Raw genomic sequence first — 24,682 nt, forward strand, 5'->3', positions numbered from 1 at the left:
ACAAAATTCAGCAGTTGGTAGTGGGTCACCAAGTCATTCATTAGTGCAAACTCATTAACTGTGACATTTAACCCTCCTTGTCTTTTAGGCAAGTGACACACACTCCTGGTGCCTGGCCTTTGACCTCGGTTTGTTTTCTTAAACTTCCTCCATTCTAACCAGCATTAGTGATAATTTAAGTGGATTTGCACTTCAAATGAATTTAGTGCTATATAAAAATGGTTTTGCAGAAGATACTTGGTGGTGTATGAAAAACCCTCAAAGTGGTGGAAATTTTTGAAGCTCTTAGAGAAAAGTTCACATAAGACAGCAGTCTGTTTGAGCCCACTGCACCACTGCTGTGCCAGAGCTCTCTACAGGTACAGCTCCCAGTGTAAGCTGTGCATATTGAATACAAAGCCTTGAGACAATCCAATATGTAGAAAAATAAATTTTTGGCAGAATTCAGCTGCTGCATTGGAAAGATACATGAACAAATACAGCTAATTTTTTCTGCATGTACACTTTTAACAGTGCAATATGACATGTTAACACAAGTGTGTTGAATCGTATTCTAAAATCATTTTCATGTGTGTACAAAATTCTGTGTAATTTAAATGTCATGGAATTTACAGGTAATATTTAAAGCATATTACAAATGGTGATTTAAAACACGTTTTTACTCTATAATAAGGAAGCACAGTTTGCTAAAAGTAGCATTTAATATAATTCACATGAATAAGGTGTTAAATTTTAGTATTTTTTTAAACACGTCTTTGCAGTTCAGCAAATATATGCCAATAAAACTAATTTTGAAATGCTTTTATATTACTGTGAATTTAGGACAAACCTGACCTACATAAAAGGATGACAGGTTTTAGACTGTACTTCATTCAAGTACATCTGAATTTCAGTAAGAACATTAAAGAAATGAGATTATTTAATACTAAATAATATTTTTATCTGTGCAAAGCTTAAGTAACTTCGATTTTATTTGAGTTTACTAGATCCAGTATCAGAAACTGAACAAGAACACAGAAAGCAGCAAAATTCACATTACCTTTTTTATACCCTTACAGCTCAGTTTACATTAATATAACTCTACAATGTTATAAAAAGGACATCACAGATTGAAAAGGGAAACCAAATAAACAAAACAAAACCAAATTAAAAAAAAAAAAAAAAAAAAAGCCTGCGAGACACCAGACCAAGAAGAGAACGGGTAATATTTTCTCTTTTATTATTTTTTCTTTGAAGATTACCTAACATCCTCGTGGTAATAACCCAAGGTACTATGTAAACAAATTTCAATGCTGCTCAAATGAATTAAGATACTCTGTTCAGCTCCTGCAGTAAGTCAGAACAGTGGCACCAATTCCTTTCAACATTAAATCACATTCATCGCATTGTACGTGACTCCTGTGCAAGTAGTAAAGGCTTTATTCGTGACCTTGGCTACATCAGTAGAGAGGGATATATCAGCTATTTATGTACTTTAAAAAAATGACAGAAGAATAGATTCTGTCGTCTCAAATACCAGCAGCATCTTTCTACATATTTAGGATACGTTTGGCCTAAGCCTTTAACACCTTTTAGAACAGCCATGCAGTAAAACAAACTTGGAGATGTTTCTTTAAAGAACACTGAGCAGTTTAAACATTTTTCTGAATGATAAAGCCAAGATAAAGCAAATCCAGGCCCTTTTAAATGGCTGCAACTTTTCATACACTTAAAGCTCTATAAAACTAGAGCCCATTAGTATATATATTTATATTTTTATATATATATATATATATTTTAAATAAGTCTCTTGTTTGCTTTCAAAATTTATGGAGGGGTTTTTCTGGTCTTTTGAAAGGGCAATAAATAAAAGTAGAAAAGGCTGAATTGTTTTGCATATATTTGTGGAAGAACGGAGAACAATTAAACTTTTAGACTTCCAGAAAGATCACTGTACAGAACAAAAAGCTTATATACAATTAAGTGTGCAATTTTAGTTGGCTGGGCCTTTTATTATGCAAGGTATCCATTTCGACTAGAAGCCACTTCTACTCTTGTCCAAATCCCTCAGTTTCTTCAATGGCAAAGAGCAACTTCTCTTTTAGTTGTTCATAGCTTTTATATGGTGGCAAATCCAAACGATTAAAACTGAGCAGGAAAAAAAAACAGAATTTTGTTAAGTTTGTCTAGATCCCATGTAGAACTATACAGAACTCAATTGTTATAGTAGAAGTTATAAATGTTCTGATTTAACAATTAGAAAAAAAGAAATAACAATCAGCGCAATCTCACTGTCTTGGTATTTCTACAAGAAGTAAAAACAGACAAAGTCTCAGAGGAATATTTTAAGAAACAAGAGACTGTTACCAGATAAAAAGCCAGAATGGTGAAAGACTAAAGACTGTCTGATATACAGGGAACTATAATACTTAGAAAAAATACCACATAAAAACATGATACTTAGAATAATAATTACTTATAATAGTAATACATAGAAAAGGAAATTTTCAGCATGAAGTTTAATATAATCCTAGTTTGATACATCTCCAAATTTCAACAACAGCATAAAAAAGCTGAACTTTCCTCCTTCCTACAAATGCTTGGATATAGGTGGGTGTTTATTCCCTCTAAACTTTGCCCTAAAAGGCTTCTGCCAAAACATATCATTTCATGTCTTCCCCAAAATTATCCTAGACAAATTACATTTATCTCTTGCAAACATCACTCAAAACAAAATCCAGTGAAGAAAATGTAAAATGTAAAATGGAAGACAGTAGCAGTTTAAAAGTATGATGATTATCACTGTCACAGGTTGCTAAAGGAAAGTGTGTCCATTTTGCTATAAAAAATATAAAAAACTGATATAAAAAACTGATTTGTGTACCTGATGCACCAGTTCAAGTATGCACAGGAATGCCAAGCCAATAATGGCCCATCTGAAGCCTGGTGGGAGAAGTTATCAGTATTCTTGGCCAAGCATCCTTGTTTTGAAGGTTTACTGACATTTCTTTCATGCTACTTCTTCTTGTGACTATACATTTTATCTTTTATAATGTTACTGCACAATAAATTTATCTACTAACTATGTGCCTACTACTAACATGACTTGTTCAGTTACTTAATATTCTCTAAAATAATTTGGAAAACACCTTTCAGTTTTACACAAGGATGTTCTCATAGTTTTGATAGATCTGACACTGACAAACTCTTCAGCTCAGTTGCAAAATTTAAGAGGGCAGCTAGTAAAATTTTCAATACTGGCATGTCAGGGCAATCAAATGAAGCTGAAGATGGAGATAGAAAATTAATCCAAATTAGATTTAATTTGATTTGGCCAATGCAAGGCTGGAAGAGATAAACTACTAAAGGCACAGAAAGTTTACACATAACAACTCACCAAGTGTGACTTCTTGGTAACCAGGTTTCCTTACCAACTTTTTCAATGCAGAATTTCTGAGGACCATTACTTCCTAGAAAAGAAGATTTTGAAAAGTGTAATCTGTTCCTTGCATACATGATACATATGTGACATATGACACAACTCAGACACAGCAGAGTTCATTAGTTACATGAACATGCTTCTGAGAGAAACAAGCTAATTTCCAAACAGCTTATAAACACATTCATGAGATTTATGATATAAAAATCCCTTCTAGATGCAAGGTAATGAACATGAAGTTTCTCTTATCTTGTACACTTGCAGCATGGTTCATTTGCAAATGAAACAGTGACAATATAAAAGCAGTTCTGGTCACCTTTTACTTACCCATTAGTTCAGCAAATCCACCCAGTGGTAATCTGCAAGTGCCTGTGACAAACTGCAGAAGTCGCATGCGAACCTCGTTGTCTGTTTCTTTTACAAACTAGACACAGAAATTCAAGTTACTTAACAAAAAGCTGGACAAAAACAAAAACCCCATGAGATGGTTGAAAAACTAATTCCATTTTAAAATACACCACCTTGTTTGGTACCAGTTTGCATTTCTTTAGCAAAATTGGGTGGAGGGAAAAGAATGGTGATTTCAGATTATATACACTGTAGCCATTATAATGTAAAGGCTGGGAACAGCAAATAAGAAGAATTCTTACCTATTTTATTCTAAACTAAAATATAAATGATGCCAATGTTTTGTATGAAGACTACTGCCATTGTTATTAAACACAGCACTAGTCTAGCCACAGAGTCTGGGTATTTCAAGACTAAGAAAATATGCATATAAATGTTGATACTTGAAGTTCTGGTATAGATTCTTTCAGTACCAAGCATCTTAAAAAGATATATCATCAGATCTTACATTATAAATAAGATAGGAAATAACTGATTTGCATCACTTTCCCAGAGAAACTTAGTCAAAAGCATCTCTAAAATGGTGGTCTTTCAAAAGATAGGAAGACCCTAGGTCTGACTTCTCTTCAGGAAAATCACAGAAACTGTGAACCTGAGTAGTGTTTGAGGGTTTTTCTTAGTCAGCTTCATTAAAATGTGAGTAAAGACTAGCACTGGTTAGACTGGGATAGTTAATGTAACAAATAACCATAAATACTATGTGACATTTTTAGATCACAGAATGAGAATGATTTGGGTTGAAAGGGACCTTAAAGATTTAGTTTAAAGATTAGTTTCAGCCCCTCTACTATGGCAGGCACACTTTCTACTAGACCTGATTGCTCAGAGCTCCATGCATCCTGCCCTTGAACACATCCAGGGATGGGGCATCCACAGCTTTTCTGGACTATCTATTCCAGTGCCTCACCACCCTCACGGCAAAGAACTTCCTCCTAACATCTAACCTAAAGCTACCCTCTTTTTGAATCCATTTCCCCTTGTCCTGTCACTACATGCTCTTGTAAAAAGTCCCTCTCCATCCTTCTTGTAGGCTCCTTTCTGGTACTGGAAAGTGAAGATACACAGGTGTACTACATATAAGAACATTTAGGAGGCAGATCACTAAGAATAAAATAAACCTAATTGAATAATCACTAAGGACAAGATACAGAAGAAAATACTCATAAGCCAGCATCCATATGTGTGTATCTATCTGCCATTTCTCACGCTAAAGTATCCTCCCTAAAGACCAGTAATCCTCCTTTCCTTCTCTGCAAAGAAAAAAAGAAATGAAGCTGTAAGAACCTTCATTTGGACAGCCCTCCACTCCACATGTCATTTGTGCTACAAATCAAAACAAAACCTACAGAATTCCGAAATGTAACTGATGAACATACCTGCCAGAACCATATGATCTGCTTGCTGTTCCTTGTGTAATGACGATAAACAGTGTTCCTCTGCCAGTCTGCTAAATCAACTTCTTGCATACCACAGAGCATAACCTAGAAAAGAGAATGATTTCTTCATATTAAACACATAAATCAAGAGTATTTTCTATTTTGTATGAGACATAGTAACAAAAATGGAAGTTTTTGCTCTGAAAAAAGGACTGGTAATTTTTTTATTTTACTACACAATTAGATTTTCCTTTATCCTAAGGTTACAGAGCTACTCCAAAATTGTGTATGTATTTAAGAGGTCTGAAAGACTGACTATCAGAATCTTGGTATCTTCCAATTAAACAGATCAATAATAAAATATACTACCTTTCCCACAAGGCAACTAAGGAGTTTTACACTAAGGAGGATATTACCCTTTCCATTACATCTTCACCTCATATTCCAAAACAATGATGATTAAATTGCTGCTACTGCTACTACTAATAAAGATAAAACATACTGCAAAAGAAGTCTGAAAAGTATTCCTTTCAAGAGGCAATGAAAGCTGAAAGTTCTAAAGGCAAAGCCTTCTACGAAACTGAACAATAAGACTGAGCAAAATCTTTTCATAAAAAAAAAAAGCTCCCTATTTAACTTAAGATTTCAGAAAACTGCTCATTATATACAGGGAATGTTGGCAAGTCAGACAGAAATAAATGAGCACAGCACTACAGAGCCTTTTGTCCCTACTCCAAATCACAACCCCAAGAGTGAACACAGGCCAGGCTGATTGTTAAGTAAATGTGGAGCGTGCAAGCAATCCCTGTTACCTGTCCTTGGGTTGCATACTGAGGATCTGCAAAATTCCATTTCATGCCTTGTTGGTTCCTCTAATTTTCTGTCTTTAATTATAAAAACCCTAGAACCTATCTTAGATCGTATATTTGATACCAAGCAATCACTACACACTACAATCAACTTTTGTGTCATCTGTTACACAGTAATTCTATCCATCCACCACAAAGGGAAAAAGTCTGTGACTCATAGATCCATCAGTGATCTCATATACTTTCACAGAAACTTTCAAAAATACATTTTAATGCTGAACACCATAAAACATTGATTCAGTTTTCATCATGATCTAACCCCATTGCTCCTAATAAATTCTTCATGTTCCAGAAGCTATCAAATGCAGCACACACAGACGAGCGATTCAAGCTGACCTATCCATTTAATCTCTCCATATGTATTACCTTTGCAAAAGGTAAAAATGCTGAATAAAAACCCTCACCTCCAGTTCCTTTTCATCAAAATAATGTAGCCATTGTAGAGGAACTACTTCATTAAAACCATCAAGAAAAGCTTTGGTTTGTTCTCTAACTCCCCGAGAAAATCGCCACTCTGCCATTAGCCTGAGACAGAACAAAACCAAACATGAATTAAATGTCAATTCACATTCAACATAAAAAATTCAAACACATAGGATTGCGTATATATTCCCCTCAGGTAAGAATCCCTCAAGCTTCACTTATTACCTGTTCAATTCCATTAACTATAAGGAAACTACTACACTATATTATCACAAATCTTCAAATTTAGATAATAGTAAAGTAGCATGATGTAACTTAGATTACCATTACAGTTAAAAATAAATATTGTTATTAACCTTACTTTATCTATGTACTATAGGAACTATTTCTCTGAGAAACTGGAGACTACTAATTTAAGTAGAAACTTTATGTGCAGCACAGGACATACACTATATCACAGCAAAGGGTCTGTGTACATCTGCTTTTGGGATCACTGAATAGACAGATCAGAAACAGGGGTTCAGAAAAAGAAGGGCAGTGATAAAATTAGGAAATAAGCAGAAAAGAGTAGCAGAAAGAGTTTTAAAAAACAGTTGAAATCATAGCATGTTACACACCATTCTGAATTTCAGTTTTCATATTTATAGCAAAGTTCAAAACAATTTTAGAATCTTCTTCCAAACAGGTATCTTCCCTCTACCTGGATTTGTTACCTGAAGTTACTGAAAATAGGCTTTCTCATTTCAGTTTCACCTGTTCTCTCACTGTACATATAAAAGCATGACAGGTCACCTTCTCTCCATATGGTCTCCTTTTGTACCAAGAAATTGTGTATCAAGACAGCAACATGTACCATGATACCATTTCAGTAACAATCACAAGAATTACACAATAACATGGGAAGAAAAAGTAAAAACAAAATAAAACAAAACCAACAGAAACCACCATCTTAAGGAGGACTAGAGCAACAGGAGAAACATGGAACACTTTTTTCAGCATCTACACCTTCCTACCCAATATATTCTTCTTTGTTCTCCTCAGTTACCAAGATATTTGAACCTCCTGATTTCAGTTCATGTGAGGTTACTTTTCCTAAGAGCTCCATATCCACACAGAAGTACATTTCCAAGTTACACTCCTCAATATTATTATCCCTGGATGAAAAGAAAAGAAAAAATACTGCAATGAATTCTATATGAACAAAAAAAATCCATAAAATATCAAAGACACACACAAAAATAAACTACAAACCTTATCCAAATTAGGGAGTTATAAAATTCAGTATCAATAGATTCCAGGTCTTTAATAGTAAGCTTTTTGCTCAGCATTCGTTTGTAGAAAGGCAGAGAAAAACCAGTGTCAATAAATTTCCCATGAAACAATGCCTGTTGAACAGAAAAATATGCTTAGTTTTTATTGAACTACTGAATTATTGAAGTGTTTCTGGACTTGAAGTTTTTTTTCATTCTCCTTCAAATAATAAAAAGTACCAAATAGCTGTAGCAGCTTTATAAAGCCATATTTATTAAGAACAAAGCATTAAATGGAAAGCAAAAAAAAATGGACAAAATTCATCCAAGCATATGTTATTACAATTTAGAAATTCTTCGATTAAAAGGAAACTTTCATAAAAGGACTTCATCCTTTCTTCCCTTAATTAGGTGAATAGACATAACTGTCAGGTGTTATTTTATCCTTGATCAGAATATTTGATCCTACTTGAGTATTACTGTCATTTCTTACTACATACATACATCCAGCAACATCATCCTTTACAGAATGCTACTGCAGCTTGTAAGAAAGAGCTTTGGGAATCACATTTTTTTGTAGGTGAGTAACAGAACTGAGGACTTAAGTTCTCCAAGAAACAGAAAAGAAAAACCAAAACAAAGCCCAAAACATGGTCACACTTGTCTCACCACACGTGCAGATAGGGTGTAAGTGATTTCTAGTACTGAAGCATAACATTTTACACACACACACACACAGAGCGTGTTAACCGCTACGCTGACTCAGTGTGTCTGACAGCTCATGAAGCACAACCATAACCATGAAAACCCTTTTCTTCCTCTCAGCTTTATCAAGTACACTTTCTTCACTAAAATTCCTCTTTTAAAACATCCTAAACATAGGCCATGTATGGCATTCATTGCTTCTCTTACCTCTCACCTGAAATTCTGTGAGCAGAAGAGCCAATTAGCAGCCCATTTCCTCTAGGCTCCATCTTTTTTCCCCACCTAATTTTCCCCCTTTTAGGCTTAGTCTAGCATGCATTTTCTTCTGCTTAAGGAGACCTTGAAGAGGTTCTCTTAAAAGGCCTTTATTTATTTATTTATTTATTTATACATCTATTTACTTTTAAGCTAGTCTATTCTTCTCATGGGAGGGTGATATGACAGAAATTCCATGTCAAGTGCAGCATCTGGGCACATGATTTTCCAATTTTGCAAAATTATGCTCTTAAAATCACCTTATTTGATGTGTATGATAATACAGCAAAATATAAAAGTTGCCTCAGCTTCATTTAACAGGTTTTTATTACAAAGTTAGATGTGTATTCTTTATATTTAATCCTGTTTCAGTTGAAAACAACTGTGGCTACCTCAGTACTTAAAACTAAAAATCTCACTACTGTTTTAGAACTGTGAGAAGAACAGAAACTGCAACTTCATTTCCCAGTTGCATTATTACCTGAGCTATCTTAAGCCACTAGAGGGTATCCCAGGAAGCACTGCAGAAAGCTCCGTCCAGTATAAACCATGAATACACACAAACCTTGCAACAGACCACACCAGGCAGCATTACACGGGTCTCTCTCTCTCTTGCCCCGCTTAGAGAATTTAAAATATAAACACATAAATACTTCAGGAAAGGAAAGTTTGTCTTTTAATTACATTAATTAACTTCTCTACTATGATCTGTACTGTTATGAAACAGCTTTCCTAAAGTTAAAATTTCTTACACACAATATCAAAAATCATCAACTGAAACAAACACTGGCTCTAGCACCTAACTGGCTTTACCATGCCTTCCTGCTAAGTGGCCTGTAACTTGCTGAGGGAGGAATCTAAAATAAAGAAAAAAGGTGGCAACCTATTCAAAGTGTTAACCCAATGAGGTAAATTTTCATGACAGCACAAAAATTGTGAACTCAGCCAGAATACTCTTGAAATCAGAGACGTTATTCTCATAACCAAATACATTTCTTAAGAAGCATCTGTAAGAAAAGCAGAAGTAAGAAGCTACCCAAACCTATATTTTAAGTCTGGAAGTGTTTTTTTCATTTATGTTACACTTGGTTTATATTTATTCTAATTTTGTACAAAAAGCCTGAACAATACAAGGCAATATTCTCTTCAGTTTGAAAATGCACTTGTATCTACTCTTTTTGGTTTTACTGTTCACCAGGTTGAGGGATGTTGCTGAGGACTACCTGTAGACATGATGATTATGTGGAAAGATGACTTTATCACTACATGGAAGGAAAGAAATGTGACAGAATAGGAGTCACTACAGAAGACTGACTCAGTGGTAAAGAAGAAATGATACAACATGCCTGATCAGCTTGTAGTTTAAGAGAAATCGGATGTCAGAGAATCAGCTCCCTGACAGCTTGTGGTCTCCTCAGTATCTGACTTTTATATCCAAGCATATACATTTAAATTAAGGCCCAGTGTACTCTGCAAAACATTCTAACTCATTTTTTCAAATATACTAAGGTATACCAAGTCCAACTGAGGAACCTTTTTCACAAAATATTAGTCACATTTTTCAGAGCATCAGTATTCAGACACTCAGACAACAGTTTGCATGAAGTACACACATCCAATTGATAAAAATAAAGTATTATATCGAACATCATATTAATTTTGATCACTCTCCCAGGAAACATGAGTGTGCAAGAGACTTAACTCTCAGGGAATTGGCTCAATAAATTTATATGCCTTAACCTTCCATTTCTATGAGATTAATATAACCTTTAATAACTGTACAAACAAATACTGTTCAGGAGTAAATGTATAGCTACAGCAAATATAAAACCTTAAAAATCTAACCTACCATGGCAATAAAGCGCCCAATGAAACAGAAATATGAAAGATGGTCAGGATTGATTGTTGATGCTGGATTTATCTGCAGGCAATAGTTGCTCTTGCCAGCATATTCAAATAGGCAGTACATAGGGTTCAGTACTTCATGGGAAAGCAAGAAAAACCATTCTCTAAGGAAAAAAAACATGTATACACATAAAAACCATCAAATACAGATGTTTATCACCATTCCCCTTAGGTAACTAGCAAAATGGTAAAAATATATGCAAACTTAGAAAAATCATATAAACAGTGTTGTATTAGAATCACAGAATAATATATGCTATTATATATTTCTTAAATATAGAAAAATAGTTATCAGACCAAATAATGTTACAAAATCACGTTTTCCAAAGTTTAGAAATTATAGTTAAGACTTCCATCTTGAACACACCCTCAGAACACAGGTTTTAGCTGCCTATTAGTAACTTTTTTCTTACACAGTCCTTGCCTCAACCAGTATGCAGCATTTACCCTCCTCATGCCTATTTCACTGTCTACAACTCACATCTTTACTCAAAAAAAATCACAGATTATTCCATGCTTATTATAAACAATTTAGATAAAACAAATCAAAACAAACAAATTGAAACCTCAGCACACCTTATTTGCTTTTCCAGTCTGACAGCAAAATACTCATTGAGCTACTGTAGTTTAACAAATTACCATACATTGGTGAAGCCTACACATGACAGTGCAAAAGTATCTTTATGCTGAGGTTAAATGAATACATGTTTTTCACCACTTGAATTTTTTTCAACTCAGCTGGTCTGAAATAATACCAGAATCTGGTATTTCAGTGTTCAGGTGATTTTTATAATATTTCTTGCTTTATATTATTTGCATATAGTATTTGCAGAGGCCTCAGAACAATCATATTCAGGAGCTTTTGTATTAGGCACTAAATGCTTGGCAATAAACAACCTGGCCTAGAGATAACCCATAAAAACAGCTGAAAGTCTGTCCTGTAATAACTGTAGGGACTGAATTCCATTCTGACTGCCTTTCAGCTGTCACAGTTAAGAGGCATCTCTTCTATCCATGTATTTACTCAGGATCAAGGAACAGAAATGAGGTTTGCTGGCATGTTTCTCCTAACAGTGCCATGAAACTCAAGTCATGGATCATGATTCACTATGATAAGCTTACAACCCAAAGGCCAAGTAGAAAAAGTAAACAGAGAAAGGCAGCCAGGATCCAATAACCCTAACAGATTCCATGTATCTTCCAGTAAGCACAAGAATGTTGTACAGCATTCCAGGCAAAGCATTACATTAACTACATTAAAAGCATCAAACTTAATAGGCATTTAAATTAGAACAAGTCAGATAACAAGGGAGGAATAAACTAAATGGGTCATTAACAAGTAGTTGCAGAAACAATGAATTTTTCACATCAACAGCTAAAACTTGCCACAGGACATGTCAGATTGGTCCTGCTGCATGCAAGGTAAAAATCTGACAGGAACACTGAGTTTAGTCTGCTGAGAGACAGCTGATCTATTATTTGTATTAATGCAGTATTTTATTAGCCAGTACATGAACACTTTTTCAGTGTCACTTAGGAATTCTCAGCTCAAGTTACAGTGAGATCCTGGCTGGTTCTCAGTTTCACATACAAAATCTTGGGCAAGTCTTAAGTAACTATGGAACTAAACTACTTATGTTTTTCTTATTTATTTATTTATTCTCCTACTTTTTTGTTAACACCTTTCAGTTAAATTATTCTAGCATCTTTTCTATGGAAAGATCTGTGAACTGTTCCAGTTCCCACCCTAAACCTATGGCACTCACAACAGGGACATCAACCAAACAAAACCCATGCAAAGCAAAAACTGAATTCTTCCCTGCAATCACTCCCCAAATATCTGTGTGATACTGTAATCAGAATCAAAACACCACATATATAAGGAAGCTCAACCTTCAGAGGCAAGCTTCCTTACTTATAAATACTACCCATTTTCACTGAATCCAGTTTTAATGCAGGAAGCTACATAAAACCAGAACAAAACCAACCCAGAACATCTTTACATTAAAAAAAAAAAAAATAAAAACCAAACAACCTAACAAGAAAAACTCTATCACCTACAACCTCTTCCACTTCCCTTGATATACAGTAGTGCTGCATTTTTTTTCCTAGCAATAACATTTCATTCAAACAACTGGCAGCAGTAGTCAGTGATTGTATTCTCTGTGGTCAAGAAATGAAACTTTGTCTATGGCTTTCCTGTTATCAGATTTTTCCCCTCTAAGTTCTGCTTCAGAGTCTAGAAAAACCTGTAGTCCAGCTGTTTCACATTCCAGTGGAGCCACTTAGCCTGTCTGCTGTTCCTTCATGCCTGCTCTACTCTCATTTATTTCCCTTCTGTTCTTATCAACCCCAATCTGGTGTTCGCTTCCCACTTTTCCAAATAAGAAGAATACTTTATTTTCCTACAGTCCCCACTTCTAGGAAAATTGAACTTTCTATCAGAAAGTTTCTAACTCAGTCTAGAGTAATTCATTTCATTCCAATTTAAATATCACTCTTTGTCAAAGAACTGAACAACTGAGACCACAGTTTTACCAGTGTGAAGTTATAACCTGTGACAATAGCCAGTATTGCCAGTTCCATCTCCTTAATACATTTAGGGGGACTAAAAAGGTACCTAGGGTCAGACTGCAAGAGAAACCAAGGCTCGAGTGATATTAAAAAGATAAAAACTATTTAAGAAAATTTATTTTACCTTGCCAAGCCACCATAGTCCAATCCTTCTTCTCCTCTAAATATAACATATAATCTTCTCCTCAAATCATAGGGTTTTAATGCCATAATCTATTAAAAAATAAATTAATAAGTTATAAATTATGCATTGTCACTACATCACTCAGATGTAATTTATGTTGATACAGAAATTGTGTATATGTTAAATGTTACACAAATTTGAAAAGCAAGTAGACCATCTCATGGAACAAGCAATCAATGAACTACAGACAAAAATACCAACTTGGACTTAAAATCCTTGAGCAGCAGACTGCTAGAAAGTAAAAGGAATAGCTGGAAAGTATTGATGTATGGGTACCCTGTTCCTACATTCCTCCTCAGGCAGTCATTATTTAAGGAAAACAGGCGAAAAGGCACTTCATCTGATATTTATGATTTTTGGTTTTAGGGAAATCACTTAAAAGAAATAATTTAATGCAGACTAAGTTCAATATACTTTCACTTATAATATACTTTTTACTTATAGAGAATCCTTGCCAAGAGATCTTGTGGTGACAGCAGCAAGAATTTTCATTGTACATTGGCTGCAGACTGTAAGAGCTCAAGGACTGTAAGCTTCAATTACACAGACTTAATCTTTGAAGGACAAAGCAGCACACCAGTTTTAACTGGAGAAAACGACATATTGTAAGGTATCTAACACACAGGAATGAGAAAAGCAAATCCAACGTGGTTGATGCCACAGTAGGCTAAGCTATGGAACCCTACCACAGGAGTCTGTAGATGCAAGAAGTTCACAAGAGGAGCACAGACAAGCTCAAAGAAGATAAATCCCTTGAGGATTATTGAAATACTCAGAAACCACTTCAAGCTCAACAAGCATTTCAATTGTAAACAGATGGAAAATGAAAGATCATATGGTAAAAGTATTATATACAACACTTCTTTCCTAACAGTCTTCCGTAAGAAACCCCCACTAGCTAACACCAGGGGAAGATTACTGTGCCTGAAGGGCCATTAGCCTGAACTGGCTATGGTCATTCTTGCTCGTCTGCTTTGTCTTGATAAACAAACACAGTATTTTTTGCAGGCTTACTTGCTGGAAGGAATCCTCAAACAAAGTCTGTCTGGATACATTGATTTTCACATGACTTGGCAGTGCATTGGACTGTAATTATAAGGCAATAACATTAAAAGGCAGCACATACATATGTAAGAACTCGTATAGTTTCAATAAATAAATAATTACTAAATCAGTACCTGACACAAGTAACGGAAATGAGCAAGTTTCCACCTAAAGCTACGCTCGTAAGCAATCTGTGGCCCTTTATTTCTGTAAGGAAACATATTTGAGATACATTAAGCATGCAGACATCAAATAATACTTTCAATGCTAAACAACAGCATGAAAATATCAAAAATACACAAAAAATTGTTATTTTAAGATATGATCAAATGCAGATGGCGGTTTTGAACGTCAGTCTTATTGTCCACCATCTCTTGCCCTTTATTTTTTTTTTGAAAGTCAACTTATCAAATTTCATAGAAAGATAAAATATCAAGAGGATATCAAATCCCTATGAAATGTGTAAAAACTACAAGCCACATAAAGGAGAGACATCTAATTTAACATCTTCACTGAAAGAAAGACTGCTAAGTTAGGCTTATAAATACAGCTGCTTCTGGAACTACAAAGGACTTTCTAGTGCAACATTCCACAGGCTCACTGAATGGTAAGTCATCCCTGTGTCATCAGAAGTAAACCCTAACCCATATAAAATACATTAAGAAAGCCACTATAAGTTGGGTCAATACTTCTAATCAAAATATTTAAAAGAAGATTTGCATGTACACTTACTGTTGCTAGAGTGTGCATCATTATAAGCAATACTCATAATGACCATTTGCTCTTACTTTAAAAATGCAACTATTATTTGCATTAGTTCATTATTCAAGTTAACCTCATTGCCCCTCTCTATTAATAAAATTATTACAATCTTGGTATTTCAAAAGCATGTAGAAACTATTCAACATCAGAGCAGTACAGAAAAAATGTGTCACAGATAAAGTGAAAAACAAAATTTTAAAATATGTTAAATTTGTAATATAAAAACTTGTTCATAATTTAATGGTCAAATGAGAAAATGTCACTATTAAACTATGACAAGGTAAAACATTCAAAAATATATTTAATTTCTCACTTACACAGAAGATTTCCCAGTACGAGGATCATTGAAGGTGGTGGTTCTTGTATTATGATCAACAAAGTATCTGACACCTTCTCTGGTATATCTGATTTCCCAGCCCTCTGGAAGAGGGTCCTCATTTTGTAAACTGCAAAAAAAATTGCAGGCAGTGTTTTTTCCCCCATATCATGATATTAAAGAATTAAGCAAGATCTTTTGAATCTGCACAGTCATTATACACACCTACCCTTGAGTTCGAGGGTCTTCCCACTGCGTTGTCTTTGTGTTATGATTCACAAAATACACCCTATCATTTGAATCCACTCTCCTTTCTAAGGCAAAAAAAGAAAAAAATCCACTATGTAACAACTGCATTCCAAATTTCTGTAACTTCCACTTCCTGAAATCCACAGCTAATTAACTTACCCCAGCCTGGTGGTAAAGGCCCAAGCGGGTCATTTTCTGCTGACAACATCGAAGCCTATTTAAAAACAAGACAACTTTCAGTTAGGCCAAATATTATTCGTATTACTTTCTCAGTGTGTTCCAAGATTACCACTAGTCCTGGAGACTATTCATTCTGCAGAAAAACCCCATCATGCATTTTTTAATCTGGTTTTGCAAAGAAACATAGATTATATGATAATAAGATATGCTTTGCACACTTGTTTCCAACGCAATGTACCCTCCCTTTTCCTTCCTACAGCAACCTTGAGTGCTCATACAAAGAGGTGCAGTTCATACAAGTTTTGAGGAAGCATGTATCAGCAGATAAGCACTAAGTTTTTGCTTAAGAACACATTTTACTGTAATAAACATTTCCATGCTCAGTGACTACTGCCAGCATAGGGGGTTTTACTTCCTCAAAACATGATAACTTCCCTGGATGTTTGGCTATTTTCAAACGTTATCATTTCTTTTTTAAATGCAGCTGCATTTATATGGATGGGTACAATTATACCAACATACAGTAAGGTTAAAAGGGAAAAAAAAGGGATTACATTATTATGTAAACACATGCTAAGCTCATAATATACTGTAACCTTGCAGAAGTCCCCAAGTAGCTCCCAAAAATACAAAGCAAGGGAAAAATAAAAATAAAAGGCAAAAATGCCACAGACCACAGGATCCATGCTCTGATTTACAATTAGAAGCATCCACCCCTAAAACTTTGTGGATGCTAACTTTTAGTGTTTGTGAGTGCAGAATGGAATTTTGATCTAGGGGAACCAAGCTATGTTTTCCAAAGAGTGTCTTAGGAACTAATACTGCTTTATAAAGCATTTACAATACAAAAATATCAAGTAAGAGTTCACAGGAGAAAATGCAGGCAAAAAAAAAAATCTATGATATTTTTTCTCTGAAGGAGAAATCGACCAAGGATCAGAAGGATATGCATTAGTTACTCTAAAAACCGAGCTGTGTAGTTGTTCCAGACACCAGCTACTATACATGAACAGAGAATTATCATTATTTCAGCAGCAAATGCAGTTAGTCTTTTCTGCTTTAGGAGACCACACAATCACAATAACCCTCTAACCAAAGACTTCTCTGTGGTGACTGTAAAAGAACAGTGCAAAAAAGCAAAAAGCTGTCTGCCAAAGAACTGAATGGTGGCACAGTTCAGATATTTCCAACCTTCTACATGGGTCCAAGGATTTGTGGGTGGCTGCTGGGCACACAGAACTGTATACTTAACAAAACACACTGAAAGACCAGGCAGATTCACTTCCAAAATGACCATGATAGACTAATCCAGGTAAAAATGAAAGTAATTCAAATAACTATACCCCATCTATTTTTCTTTCTTACATAGTCTAGCTTTGACCACTGAAGGTAACTGAAACATTCTCTAACTGAAAGTATTCCTCTGCTTTTTCCCAAAAAATAAAGTACAATCTCACTCAGACTGCTATACAGGTATGTCACCAGAGCATGAAAAGGTAGCTATAGTTTGGCCTTAAATATTCTAGAAGAAAAATATACAGAAGCATAAAGTAAAAAAAAAAACACTCTTTCTTAAATATATTTTCAATTTTCCCCCTCAAAAAACTGTGAGTTCTACTTGTGCAACAGATACAACACTTAGAAAACAGAATTCTAAAGAGATGCAAACAGTCAAGTTTTCTTTTCTCTTCCTTCAGGTATATTCTATCTTACTAACAAATCCTTATTTATTGATTCTAAGGTCAGATGAGACATCTTAAGGAATGCGTTTGTGGTTTTCAGCAAGGGTTATCCTTTAATGAAGGAAGGAACATAATTGAATTTAAAAAATATATTGTTTGCCAAAGGATAAATCTAGTCCCAAAAAAAATCTTGGCATTGGAAAAGTGAGTTTTCTCAGATGTTTTATGCAACTGATCAAAGTAGTACACAAGTACACAAAATTGGTTGAGCAAGAGTTTTTGGCTCAACATGCCTCAGCTGTGATTCCTGGATTTGCATCAGAAGTTACCAGTGTGTTTAAATACCTGAAGGTGCAAAAAGGATGGAGCCAGGCTTTTCTCACTGGTTCACAGTGGCAAGACCAGAGGCAATGGCACACACTGAAACACGGGGGGTTCCCTCTGAACATCACAAAACACTTTTTACAAGGAGAGTGACCAAGCACTAGCACAGGTTTCCCAGAGGGGCTGTGGGGTCTCCATCCTTGGAAATATTTACAAGACATCAGTCATGGATGGCTGGCTCTCGGTGGCCCTTCCTGAGGACGGTCACTGGACCAAGTAACTTTAAGAGGTCCCTTCCACCCTTGACCATTCTACTTTTCTCTAATTGCATAAAATTAATTTGATGACAGCTCTGGGAGTTCAGAAAATTAGTGGTGATGCATGTTTCTGCTACTGTTAGTGACAAGATATAATGTCTAATTCAATAATGAGAGGTTAAGAATTTTTAAATGTAATATGGCAGCATCCTTTACTTCAGAGTGGTGTATGAATAAAGTCCATCAAATTCAAACTCAGATCTGCACATGCAGAGAGTCCTATTAAAATGAAGTTGTTTTGTACTTGTACTTCAATGGTTTCATCTTTAAAATGCTCCAGCTGTGCTGGATGTCACTACAAAGTTTCTGGGATCACATTATTTTTTTAATAAGCCAAGAACAATTCTTCAAGTACACTGTTTAGAGTGACAGCGACACACAGGCACCATCATTCTTAACTCTGAAGAAACAACTATCCTATTTATCCAGTCACTGATGGAAAAATCTGACTCACAAAATATTCTTTTTGAAGCTACTCATATTTTCTTCAGGCAGAGGTAAGCAAATATGTGAGAGAAATGGAAAACCATGTAGGAAATTCCAGAGCAGAACCAGATGTATAACTTTCAAAGTAAAAGAATTGCCACTGGTATTAGTGAAGGACTTCTAATCGTCTGAACAGTTTTGAAGGCTATTTAATGCTCAAAATGACTCCTAAGAGCATTTACATTCCTTTTCAGTTTAAGGGACAGCTTTAATTGTACCTTTTACTACTGGCATTAAAAGTCTTATGTAAAATGCAGGATGCAAGGCTGCTGTCAGGGAACAAACTCAGAAGGGAGTACTTTCTGCCTTCAAGGATGATTTTTAACTTTTTTCAAAATAATCAGAACCTAAATTACTGATGCTAAACGTCTTTTAACACATATGGTTAAACAGTTACAAAATCCCTTTCTTTAAAGTTAAAGAACAAAAAGTATACCTATACTTCTGTACTAATTTCAAATTTTGTATACTTTACCGAATAGAGGTATCGTTGGTTAAACTGTTGCATAGCTCCCTGCAGCTGATTCCGTTGAGACTGCCATTGCTCAAAGTTCCTCACTGACTCCATTGTTGGTCGCTGCCACGTTGTCGTTCTGGTGTTGTGGTCCACATAGTAAACTCTCCCACGATCATCAACTCTTCTTTCCCAGCTTTCAACAAACACAGATGCTAACAGTTAATTCTTTCAGTAGTATTACTCAATGATTTTCTCTTTATGCTAAATTCCTAGGCAGTGCTTGAATGAACTACTGGAGTCACAGGCACAATTTCAATTTCTAAAGGACACAAAAGCACCCCAACTTAATTAACAACCTAATTTTTCAAAATAACAACCACAATGAGCAATTTCCTGGTCAGCTCTCTGTCACCTCATTTTAAACGTTGTAAATACCTGTGAGAGCAAGTAATGTTGGCAGATTTTACAGAGAACACTTTGCTGGGAGATCTGAGGTTTGGAACCTGTGCACTACACTTAGTGGTGCCACCTAAATGTAGGCAATGCATTATTTCATGCTTAAGTTGTAAAGGAAGAACAAAATACTTTAGAAGCTGTATTTGAACAAGTGATCAAAACTAATGATGTATCTAGTATCAACACACCAGTAACAATAGCTGCAATTAATATAATTAAATGAAAGCTAGAATTTCTTAATATATGATACAGAATAGGGGTTTGATCAGCTGCTGTTTGTTCCCAGCAACAAACAAAAACATAGTAAGTTTATCATATTTAATTCAGAAGGTCTACATTACCCAGGAGGTAAGGGCTGTGGTCTTTCCCATGTTGTAGTTCGTGTGTTGTGATCAACATAATAGGTTCTACCATGAGGATCCTTTCTTTGCTCCCACCTTCAAGACAAAGAGACTTACATGTAAGTGAAGGTTCAAATACTTTTTTGGGTCTTCCCACTGAGACAAAAAAACACCTTGGCATTGAATGAAAATACCATGGTCCAAAACCCATTCTCAAACACCAAAGAAAATTCACCCCAGAATAAGATCAGTTACTACCTATCAAACTGATATCACCATAAAGACTTCTTTAAAGGATTTAGCACATAATGAGCATACATCAATATTCACAGACATTTTCCTATTATATTTTAGTTGAGAACAAAGTCAATTAATTATCTGCTCAATGCTTGGATGCTAAAATAACCTCATTCCAAAAGTGCTTAGAGAGATGCATTCTTTGCATTTCTCTCAATGTCTCTCAAAGAATGAGTGTTTACATTTTGAAGCTCTGTTCCCTATACCAAACAAACAGCATCTTTCAGAGTGAACCTGAAGTGTGTGCTATCAGCCATTTTCCTGTGTTTCTATTTCCTACCCTGGTAAATTCTGTATCTCATATCCCTGGGGATAGGGATCAGATTCGTTTTGCAAATCAATCTTACATTGAAAATGGACCAACCATTATCAACAGCTGAAATTTCATAATGCTGAGAACTGCCATAATGCAATAAAAGTACATATAAATGGTGAGGAAACCAGGATAAACATTAGGTGAAAAGCTGAAGTGCTTGTCTGCATTTAATATATATTTGTTTTTCTTACATAAACACTTAATTAGATCTTAAAAATGTAGGTAGAACTCCTGGCCTGCTACTCATAGGACTGGATGTGCATTTCTTCTGCATGTACTGCAGAGCATTGTATAAAACTAGAAAATCTATTCTGCAATTCAAGAGGCTATATGTTAAGAAGAGTAGAGGGGAGCAGCAGCATTTTAAAGAGTTCCAAGGGATATACATAAATGGAGACTCAATTAGGCTGGGGTGATAAGAGGGCAGAGGGGAGAGGAAGGAAGGGGTGTGGGGAGCCACCAAATAAAAACCCCACAGAAACATGACCTGGGAATGATAAAGAAAAGCAGTTGGCCATAGCTTGCACTATGCCTGGAACTCATGACCCTCTTCTCAGTGGGAAAGCATGTAATTAATTTAAAAAAGAATGTCTGGAAAGAATTCCCACCTTTAAGGACAGAGAATCTGAAAATTAAAAACTATGTAACTCTTATACAGTTTATATACAATACTTCTATCTTTTCAAATGTTTGTTTCTACAACTGCAGAAACTCAAATGAAGTGTCACTAACAACTTACTGAACCTTCTTCACAGGGAGCAGGTAAAATACAAGATCTGAAAGATCAGCTACAGTGCCACAAGGTATATAGACTTTGGGTTAAGGAACAGTTTCTGTGGTGAGAAAATGCTAAAATAGTTAATATTTCCAATATTATGGAAGTGTTAGTATTTCTAATTTGAACTGAAAGTATCTTTTCACCCCAACATGAAAGCATATTTAAAAAATATTAAGATCTATCTATTTGAACATGTACTGTACTTTCATTTAATGCCTAAGCACATTTTTGATTTTGTATTTAAGAAAACTAAAGCAATTTCTAACAAACTAGTAAAATTAAAATATTCTTGCTCTTCTTAGCACATACCTACATACACATCAAATCTTATTTTTAGCTATAACATAATTGAACCCATTCTTACACAGCAAGCACCTACAAGCATTTACAGACTAGTCATTTTCACTTCTTTGTGCTTTGGTTGCTACTACTAAGAAACAAAGGAATAATGAAGTATGGCCCAAGCAAGTTTGAAAATATCAAATTAAAAGTCTTCACATCCATAATGCCCAAGAGTTTGCCTGTTTAGATCACAATATTCAGCTTCTAGATCACTTCTCATCAAATCAGTTATCAGTTGTTACTTTCTGGGACAGGAGCAACCAGTTATAGCAGCAGTACAAATCCTATTTTAGATCAAATAACCCCATCTTGGCCAGCTGACCTGCATTTGACAATCCCTGTACAGATTAAATTTCTGTTTCTTCATATGCACATTTAGATGACACAAAATGATAGCATGAAAAGCAAAACAACATACCCTGGTGGCAAAGGTTCTGTACTGGCACTAGCAGGCTGCTGTCTTACAGGTTCTGCAGACGCACTTGGCGTGGAGGAGGATTCCCTTGGCTTTGCTGCATCCGCTGCTATGCTGTTTCGAGCATTAGGCTGAGCACAGTCTGTTGCAGCTGCAGGTTCTTGTCCAGCAGACACAACAGGTAATGCAGAAGGGTGGCCTTCAGAACAACTAGATGCTTCTTCTGCTGACTGAGGTTCTGCTGTATCATTAGTGCAATCTGCTGAGGACACAGGAGCTTCGGCTGAACCCGTCGGAGCCTCCGAGACAGAGGAATTACCAGCTTCAGGTGCTGAGGCAGGTGACTCACCATTAACTGAGAAATGGAAAATAACATTTGTGTATCAGAATCTGATAAGATTTACTTTTCAAATAACCAACTTCTAGAGTAAATGACTTGAATATATTTAAGTTGCACCTGTATGCCATAAGTTAAGTCTAAGATGACAAAAAGTCACAACACGCCTTCAGTTAAAACTTAGTTTACAAGCCATTCTCTGTATTTCCCTGCTAAAGTTATTTCTTAGTTTCTGCATGTCTTGGTCAACTCAATGTTACTCCTTACTCTAGATTAGCAAGAGGCACCCATCTGCTTTCCACAAAACTGTACAACCTTTTTTAATACTCTGAACTTACACTGAAATTCAAAAAAGAATCTTGATCAGTATGACATGAAAACAAATATTAAGAGATCACTCTATGAGATTTGGAAAACTAAGAGGCATTTCCTACAGATAATTTCTTTCCTTTTTCAGGAACTCTACAATTAACCCTACACCTGTGTGTGACTTGGAAAAAAAAAAATCCCCCTCCAAAAGAGGGATTAAAACGTAAAAACTACTACTGGCTAGCACAGCTTACATAGTTCAATGACCAAAGGCAATTACTTTAGAATCACAAAGTAAAACAATTCTATCTTTAAAAGAAGAATAAAAATGCCATCAAACTGAAGCAAGCACAATCTCATAAAAGGTTTAAAGTAGGCATGGATTTAGCAGGCAAAGAGTGCTAAGAAGGCTCTATTAGTCCCAAGCCCACTTGGCCAGCAATACACCAATCATCTGCTTAACAGAGGTGTCTCAGCACATCAAGATCTTGTCTAAGGTAGACAAGTAATATCAGGTACAGCAGTCTGTAGGACACCCATTAAAAGTCATGGCCCTATAAAAAGCGGTGTAACATCATTCAGCACTTACATTTTCTGCACCACTGATCAACATCATACAGTGACAATTCTATTTACACTTAGTAGTTTGTACCTGTTTTAGAGTTGCAACCATTTTCTACAGGACTAAGGATATGCAACACATGCTTCAAGCAATTTTATTACCTTACAGTATATTCCCTTACCATGCTAAGGACTGAAACCAGTATAATTATATACTCTTAACCTTATTGATACATTTGCAAAATTTAATCCTACACTAGTGCTTATAATATGTTGTTTCATTATTTTAAAGAGTTCACTTATTTAATTCTGTCATCAGAATTAAACTAGCAAGAATTTAAATTAGCGTCAGAATTTAAATTAGCAAGTCAGTTTCTTATCACTGCACCATATGAATTTTCTTGATATGCATAATGATAAGCATGATTTTACAGGCAACAGATTTTTAAGTTCTATAAATGCACTAATTTCTGAACAAAAGTTTTCCAGGGTAACACATCACTGCTTCCAAATGGCACAAAAGAAATTATCTACATCAAGACATATCAAGATTTTATATTGTTTCAGCATGACATGAAAATTATGAACAATTTGATCGAGTTTCCTCAAATTTCTGCTTAAACTAGCAACAACTTAACTTACACAAGAAAAAAGCCAACTGAAATTTCAACTTACATTTAAAAAATTCAACTTATCCACATGAAAGAATGAAGGATTATGTAATAAAGTTAGAAGCAAAATAATGAACAAATCATCTGCTCTATTAGTAAGTTCATCTCCAAAACAGATGTATAAAACATTACATCAGATGATTACTTCAGCAATTATGCCTAAAACATCAGTTCTGGCAATGTCACATAAAATTACAATCCTGCTAAAGCACAACAGTTGGAAAAATATGTAATCAAAAAATACAAGAGATCTGTTTCATGCCTTGCCTTAAAAACATCTTCACCCACTGGTAGAGTGAGAGGAGTTGATTACTCCTATATCAATGCCTTAGTGCAAGCTCAGTGACTATTTCATCAATATTACCACTTTGAACAAATCAATTATTTTTCAATTACCCAATCCTAATAACAGATTTCAAATGGCTCTCTGTGGCTGAAGAAAAAGGAAGCAATGTCTTAATAATATATATGCCCTCTAGCCTCGAGCTGAAAAGAGAGAGGAATCAAATTAAAGTTCTCCAAATAGAGAAAAGCTACAGAGAAGACCTAATTTTATTATTACTTTTTAAAGTTCATAATTGTTTCTGTTATCTTCCAACCATACCAACGTTTTTCACTCTATTACTGAGAGTTTGACAATCTCTGTTCTACCATTTAGTAACAACTTGCCTATTT

At 35.2% G+C, this 24,682-nt stretch overlaps 1 protein-coding gene across 6 annotated transcripts in view; it reads right to left on the reverse strand.

Annotated features, from left to right (window-relative positions):
- Nucleotides 1-1,862: 1,862 nt before the first annotated feature.
- WWP1 (WW domain containing E3 ubiquitin protein ligase 1) overlaps nt 1,863-24,682 on the reverse strand; it is a 57,522-nt gene continuing 34,702 nt past the window's right edge. For 5 of the 6 annotated variants that reach the window (XM_086883500.1, XM_086883493.1, XM_086883484.1 and 2 more), the window contains 17 exons: nt 22,133-22,484; nt 19,982-20,077; nt 19,203-19,377; nt 15,898-15,952; nt 15,719-15,803; nt 15,491-15,619; nt 14,546-14,618; nt 14,382-14,453; nt 13,308-13,396; nt 10,554-10,713; nt 7,746-7,879; nt 7,508-7,648; nt 6,476-6,596; nt 5,203-5,307; nt 3,746-3,842; nt 3,377-3,449; nt 1,863-2,127 (listed from right to left, as the gene is read on the reverse strand). In XM_086883500.1, coding sequence (XP_086739626.1) covers nt 2,028-2,127; nt 3,377-3,449; nt 3,746-3,842; nt 5,203-5,307; nt 6,476-6,596; nt 7,508-7,648; nt 7,746-7,879; nt 10,554-10,713; nt 13,308-13,396; nt 14,382-14,453; nt 14,546-14,618; nt 15,491-15,619; nt 15,719-15,803; nt 15,898-15,952; nt 19,203-19,377; nt 19,982-20,077; nt 22,133-22,484 — 2,057 coding nt within the window. In that variant the 3' untranslated portion in view covers nt 1,863-2,027. Of the gene's footprint in view, nt 2,128-3,376; nt 3,450-3,745; nt 5,077-5,202; nt 5,308-6,475; nt 6,597-7,507; nt 7,649-7,745; nt 7,880-10,553; nt 10,714-13,307; nt 13,397-14,381; nt 14,454-14,545; nt 14,619-15,490; nt 15,620-15,718; nt 15,804-15,897; nt 15,953-19,202; nt 19,378-19,981; nt 20,078-22,132; nt 22,485-24,682 lie in introns of all 6 variants that reach the window. The other variant, XR_015285183.1, reaches the window with a different exon arrangement.

This window comes from Cyanistes caeruleus, chromosome 1 (genome assembly GCF_971803275.1).
Source record: "Cyanistes caeruleus chromosome 1, bCyaCae1.hap1.1, whole genome shotgun sequence".
Taxonomy (NCBI): domain Eukaryota; kingdom Metazoa; phylum Chordata; class Aves; order Passeriformes; family Paridae; genus Cyanistes; species Cyanistes caeruleus.